This window comes from Coffea arabica, chromosome 7c (assembly GCF_036785885.1).
Source record: "Coffea arabica cultivar ET-39 chromosome 7c, Coffea Arabica ET-39 HiFi, whole genome shotgun sequence".
In the NCBI taxonomy this organism is placed as follows: domain Eukaryota; kingdom Viridiplantae; phylum Streptophyta; class Magnoliopsida; order Gentianales; family Rubiaceae; genus Coffea; species Coffea arabica.
Window position 1 is genome coordinate 33932626 of NC_092322.1, and position 10236 is coordinate 33942861.

A 10236-nucleotide genomic window follows, 5' to 3' on the forward strand; every position below is an offset into this window, starting at 1 on the left:
CCAAAGCACAAGCAAATGGAGAGGGTATATTTTCCACTTCGTTAGTGTAAATCTAGAAACAAGCAGAATCATGTCTGTTTATTGGATAAAAGATCCACATTTGCCATTAGGGATTGACTAAGATTAGAATATTGGGACACGTTCTAGAAAAGTGTATTTGACATGCAAAGGGATAAAGAGTTTTTTTTTTTTTTTTTTTTTACTTCAACATAAACTTTCCCACTAAATCCTAAGAGTCATAAAGAAAGTTCCATGCACCACAATCAAGACCTTTCCCCATACAAAGTGAAGCAATGTTGTGAAGGCACATCATCCACAATGGATTGACTTTTGTGTGCAGTTTTTAATCTTTAAATTTCTATTTGACAAATTGTAATCCCTACTTATACTTTTTACTTTTTGAGATACAGAAACTTGTGAATGACTGCTGTATCAATATATTTTACGACAATTATGGTGTTATTTGTGCACTTTAATCTACAAATATGAAACTTTAGTGCACAATTTGGTATATTATATCAATGTGCATGGCCACTAATGGGCAAATTAGTAACATGTCAACCTGAGCACAAGTACCATGCAATTAACTAGGATTATCATATTGACTTTATTGATTAGGTGGAAGAAACAGTAGATTAACTGTTTTCCACTTTTTACCATCGTCTGAGTTATTTGTTCCAATCATTTGCACTTATAAATACATCCCATTTTGCACAGTTAGAAGACAGTCACTTCCAAACATATTTCACAACTTATACAAATTCTATTTCCTTCTATTGCTTGAACATATTATTAGTCTTTTAGGTCGATGCTGTCGCTACAATCAACTTCAAAACCAGGTCATATGGCTACTTCAAATTTGGTTCTTGTGATAATGCTAATGAATATATTAGTCAGTGGATGGAGAATTGGGGTAGATGGCCTGAGCATGGACTACTACTTAATGACTTGTCCATTTGCCGATGGAGTTGTGAGAAATACTGTCAATAGGGCTCTGCAATCTGATCCCACTCTTGCTGCAGCCCTTATTAGAATGCATTTCCATGACTGTTTCATTCAGGTTCTCTCTCTCTCTCCCACATGCTCATACTACACACAATAGATGCGCATGCTAATGGGACCTGTTTAAGAGCATGGTTGCTTGTGTACTTGTATGACCATTGACAATCTGTCTTGGTGTATTTACCATAATGCAGGGATGTGATGCATCAATACTGATTGATTCTACAAAAGATAACACTGCAGAAAAAGACTCCCCAGCCAATTTGAGCTTGAGGGGTTACGAGATAATCGATGATGTGAAAGAACAACTGGAAGAGCAGTGTCCTGGTGCTGTCTCGTGCGCTGATATCGTTGCAATGGCTGCCACCACAGCAGTTTTCTTCGTAAGATTACTCCTCATTTCCTTGTAACAAATGCTTTTTCACTCCTTAGCAAGTCTTGGTGTAATAAAGGGTGATCCATCTAACAGCTATAATACTTCGAGAACACGATAAGGATAAATATATTTTTCCTACAGTTTACACTTGAAAATCCTTCCTTTAAGTCTAAATAATATTATAACTTAAAATTCAACCTGAAATATTATTTATTTTAACATAGTTATTCTGTACGTCCCCTCTACTATTACCAGAGTAGTACTTGACTTCCTTGAACTTTCTTTATAGGAATTTAAAACCACTTTTCGATATCTCCTGTTATAATAACACACGTACTGTATTGCCAGTATGATATACTTTAAAATTTTCCTGAAAATAAAATAAAGAAGAAAATTTACTTCATTCCAGTCCCTATATCATAAAAAACAATCAGTATCTATTAATAAATATAGTGCTTCTAGGCCTCCAGTAGACAGCCACCTCATGTGTTTTCCTGGGTAGTTTTAGCCATAAACTATATGACACTTTTGCATTGACTACCAATGTCGGATTGCCTCTGTAATTTTGACCTAATTTATGAGGAAACATCAGGTATCAGACCAATGACAGGATAAAAGCAATGATTAGGTCCAATCAGTTAAGAAAACCTTGAAAGTAACGGATAAATGGTAGCCAGACGATCTAGGTGGAGGTGTGGGACGAAAATTATTACAAGTGATACAGTTCCAACAAGTGGAATTAGTCCTTTATTCTTCAAGTACTTGTGCTATTGCAGGCTGGAGGACCCTATTATGATATACCTAAAGGAAGAAAGGACGGAAGGAGATCAAGAATAGAAGACACAATCAATCTGCCTGCACCCGGTTTGAATGCTTCGGAGCTTATCAGGATGTTTGGTCAGCATGGTTTCACTGCCCAAGAAATGGTGGCTTTATCTGGTATTTCTTCAAACACAATACACTCGTTACCAAGAGAGTATTGATCAACTCATGTTAGTTTTTGATGTCTTTGTTTATGCAGCATTAACTGATCATTAGGTTGCTTTTTATTAATAAAAGTTTTTTCCTTCCAAACATCAAAGAGGACATGAGGCACAGCCTATCAATTTGAGTGGTTTGATTTGCCTTTCATTTTTGAATTGCTTCATTAAGTAAAAACTTAGCGGTTTTTATATATCACTTTTTACAAAGCTTATCATCTTTACTTTAATATTCAAGAAAAAAAAATGATGAAAGTGAATGAAAACCTCAAGGAAAAACAGTATAATCTAGAAGTCTAATATCTTAGTTGTAGCTACACTTAAAAAATTGTTTATTAGTAAAAAAAGGGGCAATATAAGCACCATGGGGGGATAACGTCGCTGTATCCTCACATATTTGAATGCTTTTAACTTTTTTGGTTTTCTGCAGGGGCTCACACCCTAGGAGTCGCAAGATGCTCATCATTCAAGCAGAGATTGAGTAACTTCGACTCCACTCATGACGTGGATCCAACCATAGACACGCAATTTCTGAAAACATTATCCAAAACATGTAGTGCAGGTGACAATGCTGAGCAGCCCTTGGATACAACAAGGAACATTTTTGACAGCGATTACTACAATCAATTGCAAAGGAAAGCTGGGGTGCTTTTCTCCGATCAAACACTCTTTGTTAGTCCAAGAACTAAACCAATTGTCAATGGCTATGCTTTCAACCAAGCTATGTTTTTCGTGGATTTCCAGCAAGCCATGCTGAAAATGAGCTGGCTTGACGTAAAAGAAGGCCCCAAAGGAGAAGTGAGGGCAAATTGTCGCAAAATCAACTGATTCATATCCACCGACCGAGCTCTGTGTACAAATGCATATCAGATTTTAAACATGTTACGGGTTTTGACTGATGTGTTGATTAAGCTGCTTGTATGATACTATGTAATTTGTTTTAGAACTAGTTTAAATTCCTACGTTTTCATCTACCATTTCATTTTGTTTCATACGATGTTACTACATTAGCGTCAAATGCAGCGCAAACACCGTGCCCTTCGTTAGTCAAAAGAAGGGGTAGTTGCCCTTACACAGGCCATATTTAAGATCTCCATTTACAGCCCTTCTTTATGTTGTTCATTGTTTCCACCGGAGAGAGAATAAATGGCCCAAAATGGGCCAACAATGTTGAAATTCAAATTATGCGGATTAGATTATGGCACATAATTCTGACACAACAAAAATACAAGGACCCACCTAAATATCACCCAGATATCTTTATTGTAAAAGTATGCATTCAGTTTACGGTGAATTACAATATATTGAAGAGTTATTACAACGTCCAGGAACAGTGCCCCCCTCCCAAGACAAATTTACCAGATGCGCTAGTTACTAAAGAGGTCTAGGATCAGAATATCACACGAAGTAAGAAAAGAACATGAGCTCAGTGATGTGAATCCCTTTTCAACAGTAACCATTTTACATCACTACCCCAAAGTTCAAACTACTTCACATACAAGCATTTGGGATTTCAAATTTCATCCAATATTCACATTGAATAGTATTCAATACCAACTTCAATATACTCAAACCAGACTCAAGATTAAATCTACTCCAAGTTTCATGATTCATCCAATTCGTTTGGTAACTATTTATACGATAAGAACAGCAAACAAACCGCCTGAAAAATGTTGGCAAAGCAATAAGTCGAAATTTAGTAGCCATAAGAGGTTCTTCTCATCATCCTCATGAATTCCTCAGCACTAACTTCCCCATCATCTGAATAATTAAGAATAACCTTAGTTAAATAAGTTAATAAATGGCATCATTTACAGAAAAACAAAAAAACAAATTTGTCCTATCATGATTTCAATGAATTCAAGATGCTTCTTCTGAGCTGATAATAGATGGGAAAATCTTATTGATCATAAGAACTGTCTACGTGAATATACTCGATGGGGAGATTATATGAGGAAGAGAAATATATATATATATATATATAGCGAGTCCGCAATTGACATACTTAACTATTTACTGAAATAGGGCCGAGTATTTCCTTATATAGTATGCCACATCAAAGGAAACTTCAATGGTATTTCTGAACATGTTCCAAGATCAGATACAAAGCATGGAAAGGTGTCTATAACATGACCTAAAGAAAGCCAGCAACAAAGCACAAAAGGGTGTCCCCTCAAAAAAAAAAAGTTTTGGAAACAGCAGGAGAGAGAATTGTACTAGAACAGGCTCAAATTTGTTAAGCAGCTTTCTTTTATTCTGTACAAATTAGATTAGTTTAAACCATGGTTCGACGTCGCGGAATCGGTAACCATCGTGTAGCATACCGTTCTATATGGAACATCGTACATCAGACTAAAATCTGGCTATACGCATTTTTTACTATACAGAGTGCTTTAAAATTGTGAAAATTCATGAAAAATAGAAAATTCTATGAGCAATTCAATGAACAAGTGAAACGAGTTAAAATATCTCTGTTTATCATGTTAAATATGTCTAAATTTAAGCTTTTGTTGCTATGCGACAATTTTATGTTCCAATTAAAAAGTAATTTTTCATATTTAATTAGTGAAAATGGTTTCTTTAAGCGATATCAAGTCCCTAAAATGATTTGGCCAACTTCTTTATTAGATTATTCTATTTTCAAAAAGATGAATTAGTAGTGTAACTTATAAAACGTTAAACTAACATGGTGGAACATATCAGTGGTATATTGGTAAATAGAGAGAAATCTTGGCCTCATAGTCTAAATTCTAGACCCATCAGATAGATTACATCGTCTTCTTTAGTGAAAATAGGCTCTGTCCTCTGCTGCGCAGAAGTTTAGCGGGAAGACTTCCAATCTTACGGGAAAACTTCCAATAGGCTCTATCTTCCAAATTTACAAAGCAACATTCAGATCTTAAGATATACGGCGAACCAAGGTTTAAACATAAATCTCAAAACAGGGGGAAGTACAAGGCAGTACATCCATAACCTAAAATTTCAAAGTCTCTAAAGAGTTTTTTTTGTTTTTTTTAGAAGCAGATATAGCTCAATTTATTTTACCATTCATGGGGGAAAATGTCCTCTTGAATTGACCATAGGGTAGAGTTGTCAGTGCTAATAGGAATGTGTAACGCAACCAAATCATAGCAGATGAAATTCAGCATGATGCATGCAATGCAACCAAATCATAGCAGATGAAATTCAGCATGATGCATGCAATGCAACCAAATCATGGACCAAAAGCAGCTATACAACAGAAACTTACGATCACGATCTGCTTCCTCAACCATCTCCTGAATATCTCTGTCAGTAAAATTTTCACCCAATTCCCTTGAGATACGCTGAATGTCTGCGATGGATATTTTCCCCTACATTGCATAATACCAGAGCCACTTAAAACAAGAAGCAGCATTCAAGCACACAGGACAAGTAAAATACAAGGCAAAAGAGTAAAGGATACATTTTTATCTTGATCAATAATATGAAATGCTTTCATGAGTTCCTCTTTAGAGTCCCTTTCACCAATCTTGGCAGTCATCATATGCACAAATTCATCAAAGTCTATCGCACCACTGCCATCCTTGTCCACTTCTGCAATCATTCGATTGATTTCCTGGATAAAAAAAAAAGGAAGTCAAGACCGCGGTTCTTAACAGTGGATTCATCGAAAGTACCAAGACAGTTCAATCTTATAGAGCAGTACATGACAAACCCAAAAGGTGCAAAGCTATACTTATGAAGACATCTAGTGAAAGACAAATCAATCTGGTGCAAACTCTAAAGAATTCGTATTAATGTCAATGTAGCTGCAGCCAAATTTCCAGAGCAACATAGAACAGAGAAAACTTTCCATAAGATGAAGTTCGCCACATACTTTTTCTACTATTTCATCCTTGTCACAGGTACAAGATTTTAAAAGACACTATAAACGATAGCAGTACAATTTTTAAAGAACAGAATTTTTTTCGAGTACTTCCACAGTCCAACTGAATCCAATGAGCATAAAAGCAGGAATCTCCTCATTCAGATTTCTCAAGATATCTAGCACATTAAGTTCTAACTTACATGAATCTTCCTTCCTCTAAGGTCACAATAATTTACAATCCACCATTCTCATTTCCAAAACAGAAAATGTAGCCTAATTAGGAGAAAAATTTTTCAGATCCATTCGCATTCCCAAGCATCATCCAGCCTACTTTTTCCCTTTCATTTCAGGATCCTCCTATACATACTTCAGAACACTCGGTAAACAAAAAGGACAGCCCAAGCTACCTGACCTAATCCTTTTGGTCCATATGGAAGGCATTATTTTGATAAAAGGACTTCGATTCTAGACCAAGATTTCAAATTACAAGTCCAGAGGATAAGTAAAACCACAGTATTAGCTAATTCAGTAGAGGTACAACTGATCTAAGATTGAAGTCCAAGGCCATTCCAAATGGTATGCAAGTTTGGCACTACTAGTACAATAGATTAGTATTCTGCAAACTATTGCTAATTAATGCAAATAAAAAAATCATGGATGAATCAAGGTAATTTAAGTGACAAGTGAGCCAAAAACAACCAAAACAACCTCCTCTCGTAGTATGATACAGGAATAGCTTTTCTAAGAAAGATGCCATTGTATATAGTTGGTTTTGCGAGAAGTCCAGTTTGTACCTAGAGATTTTTTTTTTTTTTTTTTTGTGTTTTGGCCGGGGGGGGGGGGGGGGGGGGGGGGGTTTGTAAGGGGGGGAGTCAAAAAGTAATTCTGTTGAAGACTTCTTTATTCATGTGTTACACCTAGTAAAATTTCTCTGTGATTCTCATGCCCATTTATTATACTTCCTGCCATCACATTTTCCAAATTGGATAATAATTTATATGAATGGAGAAATTACAAGAGGAATAACCACAAAATGCTCAAGTAAACATTTCAGATTAAGGGTGTTGAATGGTAGATTTAACTGTGTAAAATTTTCAAAATATTGCTATTGATGTAAATCAAAATAATGCTACACCTGGACCCTGAAAAAGTCACAAACTGTTTTTACCTCTTTGATATTTACTTCTATTTATGAACTAATACATCCACGTTAAATAGACTGGTCATCCACTGATACGAACTCAAATCTCCAAGCTCCCACTGCCGGATCAGTTCCTTTCTTGTTTTCTGTGCTTTTCGTATGAGCTTCTGGTGATGTCCAGCGCAATGTCCCGGGCCGGTCTTCATCGTTTCAGATTTTCATATTTTAAGCAATTTTTGTAATTTTAGGATACTTTCTATTTCCTAGTGTCCATTTGGGTCCTGTAAGCCTACTAAGGCATATCTAGCATGTTTAGTGCAATAAGTTGTGTCTTGTTAGTTTCCAAGTCACATTAGGAAGTTTATGTTGTCCAAGTAGGGTTAGGTTAAGCCTTGTAAGCCTATAAAAAGGCATCAATTTTGTTCAATAAAAGGCAGTAGACAAATTTGCAGAAACACCTGTGTAATTGAGAGAGAGTTTTCTCTTAGCTTCTTTGAAGCGACCTTGAACACTTTAGAGTTGGTCTCGAGGGTTCAATTTGGCTTATCAATCAAAGATCGCATTTGGTTGTGGCACTGTTCTACCTTTCTAATCAATCTCGAGCTGTCCTTGATTGGTTTAGAATCCATCCCAAATTGTCCATAACCTGATTAAGATAAATCCTTCCACTACCTAATCGGATCATTTCTTCAAGAACAGGAGCTTGGAGAATCGAGCTCACATCATCCACGGTGATTTATTATTAAAAAAAAAAGGACCACCACCATCAAGTCTCTTTGACAAAACTAGCAAAAATTAGCGGAGTTCATCTGAATCCTACTTTTAACTTATTCAACCTCATCAAACTTACAGAATGCTACTAGCATCAGCAATTAACCCTTGCCATAAGTCCGTCCCCAGCCTGGCTGTCCCTATGTGCTTGAATGAGGAGTAGGTGTAGGTATTTGTGTGTTGTATGTGATAAAAACACAAAGAGAAAGCGAGAGAGTGGGAGAACGTAAACTTTACAATAACCGCACAGTTGTTTTGCTGACGCATCACTACAAAAGGACAGAGATCAAGATGACCCACCCACTTTCTTGCCCCAGCAATTTAACAATCTATCCAAAGAAATTATGACTTGCCCTTGCATCAAGGCCAGAACTTCAGTTGTATTGACATGTAACTGAATACATTTACCCTCAGGTAAAATAACTAAGTAAACCCAAACACAATCTTGGTAAAATGTAAGTCAAGTGTCTCAAGTCAATAGGCCAGAATAGACCTACTCCATCTTACACATAACCAAGCATTCTTTGTTATGATACTGTAGGAAATAGCTCACACACAATCTTTTTCAAAATACACTAATTACCTGGACAACCAATAGACCTGAATTACTTGATAAAACTTACTTTGGGATATGGGGAATGATATCATAGTTAAAGAAAAATATAATAAACTGCAGAAGATTCTTATTCATCTTCCTTCGTCTTTTAAACTTTGCAAATGCTAAAGATTTTCCCAGGATAAGGATTCCTAAGCTGGATAAAATTGGAATATTTTCTACAGATATGATGTATCTGTTTTTCTTGGGTAGGTAAATAAGATGTATAGTTAAATATTTGTTTCTTCATAACTGAAAGTGGTAAATCCTAAACCACAACTGATGTCCCCACCAGCGAAACCCAAAAAGCATTTATACTCCATTAATAGTAATAATACCATGGAGAGCCCATGATTTTAACTAACTTATGACTTAAACCTGTTTTACCAAATTCTCACCCACCAGGTGTATAAAGAGTTGCATACTTTATAATTTCTTTCCTAACCCAAATAGTAAAAACTACGCCCAAGCCAATGAAATCTTCCATTTCTAATACAAATGTCTAGCATTTGATTAAGATAGTAAGTCAAAATTACCTCTTCTGTTAATTCAAAACCAAGGGCCCTGCAATTACAAAGAAAGCACATGTCAACATTACATCTGGAAATCAAGATAAAATAGAAAAAATCTTCTCATTTAAAAGAGTTACTTCTACTCAGGTACCTCATTGCAACATTCAGCTCTTTAGCATCAATAGTACCTGAATAACGAAAATAACAAAAATACGGCCAATCAAAAATTTGCAGACATCAAGCACCAGAACTCTTTAGGCAAAGATTTATGTTAATATTATCAAAATACCAGAATTGTCAGTATCAAAGAGCTCAAATGCCTCCCTAATCTCCTGTTTCTTCTGTTGAGTTAACCCATGGTGTCGTCCTTTTGGCTTCATATCTTTCCTCGGTACCCCTCTATATAGGCTTTCCTGCAAGTTAATTCAGAAAATTTGAAAAAAAAAAAAACCCTCATATCGAAGATCCCTAATTCCTATATATGACAACTGAGAAAATAAATTGGTACATTTCAGAAAATAATTAAGAATACAGTAGATATATGAAATAACATTTTCATACCATCGATTGAAACCTATCCACGAACAGTCTTCGAGATAGAGATAGAGTTAGAGCGAGAGCGAGAAGGATCGAGAGGGAGAGGGAGTGATGAATTTGAAATGGGGGTCTTTCTTCGTCTTGTGAATGATCTGTATGCTGGGGTTTTTCTTTCAACACGGGGGCGCGTTTGATACACGGCAAAATTGGCCAAAACGATAGATTATTGTGAAAAGACTAGATTGCCCTAGGTCAACAAGTTGGTGAGATTGGGGAACACGCATAGTCTGCTTCCTTTTTTACCATTCAATAACGCAGCGGATCTTCTGTTCCACACCATATGCCACTCTTTGTCCCATTTTTTATTATATTATTATTTTTTCTATATAAACATCATGTTTTAATTCTTTTTTGTTTTCTTAAAATTCAATAACTATTAATTAAGTAAAAAATAAATACAACAGTTTCAAAA

General features: G+C 35.8%; 2 protein-coding genes across 2 annotated transcripts; one reads left to right on the forward strand and one right to left on the reverse strand.

Annotated features, from left to right (window-relative positions):
* Positions 1-738: 738 nt before the first annotated feature.
* LOC113698948 (peroxidase 47) lies at positions 739-3335 on the forward strand. Its single transcript, XM_027218924.2, has 4 exons — positions 739-1060; positions 1197-1385; positions 2155-2317; positions 2789-3335. Exons 1-4 carry the CDS (start codon positions 809-811, stop codon positions 3184-3186), a joined length of 1002 nt encoding a protein of 333 aa, XP_027074725.1. The 5' UTR covers positions 739-808; the 3' UTR covers positions 3187-3335.
* A 444-nt stretch (positions 3336-3779) lies between these two features.
* On the reverse strand, positions 3780-9944 carry LOC113698949 (caltractin-like). The gene is made up of 7 exons (XM_027218925.2): positions 9789-9944; positions 9517-9640; positions 9379-9415; positions 9252-9279; positions 5804-5956; positions 5609-5711; positions 3780-4119 (listed from the first exon to the last, which is right to left on the reverse strand). The coding sequence occupies exons 1-7, from the start codon at positions 9789-9791 to the stop codon at positions 4055-4057; spliced, it is 513 nt and encodes a 170-aa protein (XP_027074726.1). The 5' UTR covers positions 9792-9944; the 3' UTR covers positions 3780-4054.
* Positions 9945-10236: the final 292 nt, after the last annotated feature.

Coding starts and splice junctions, on each gene's coding strand:
- LOC113698948 (XM_027218924.2), top strand. CDS start 809: ATGCTGTCGCTACAATCAACTTCAAAACCAGGTCATATGGCTACTTCA. Junction 1,061..1,196: donor TCCATGACTGTTTCATTCAG/GTTCTCTCTCTC, acceptor ACCATAATGCAG/GGATGTGATGCATCAATACT. Junction 2,318..2,788: donor AGAAATGGTGGCTTTATCTG/GTATTTCTTCAA, acceptor GGTTTTCTGCAG/GGGCTCACACCCTAGGAGTC.
- LOC113698949 (XM_027218925.2), bottom strand. Junction 5,712..5,803: donor TTATTGATCAAGATAAAAAT/GTATCCTTTACT, acceptor TATGCAATGTAG/GGGAAAATATCCATCGCAGA. Junction 4,120..5,608: donor TGAGGAAGCAGATCGTGATC/GTAAGTTTCTGT, acceptor TTAATTATTCAG/ATGATGGGGAAGTTAGTGCT.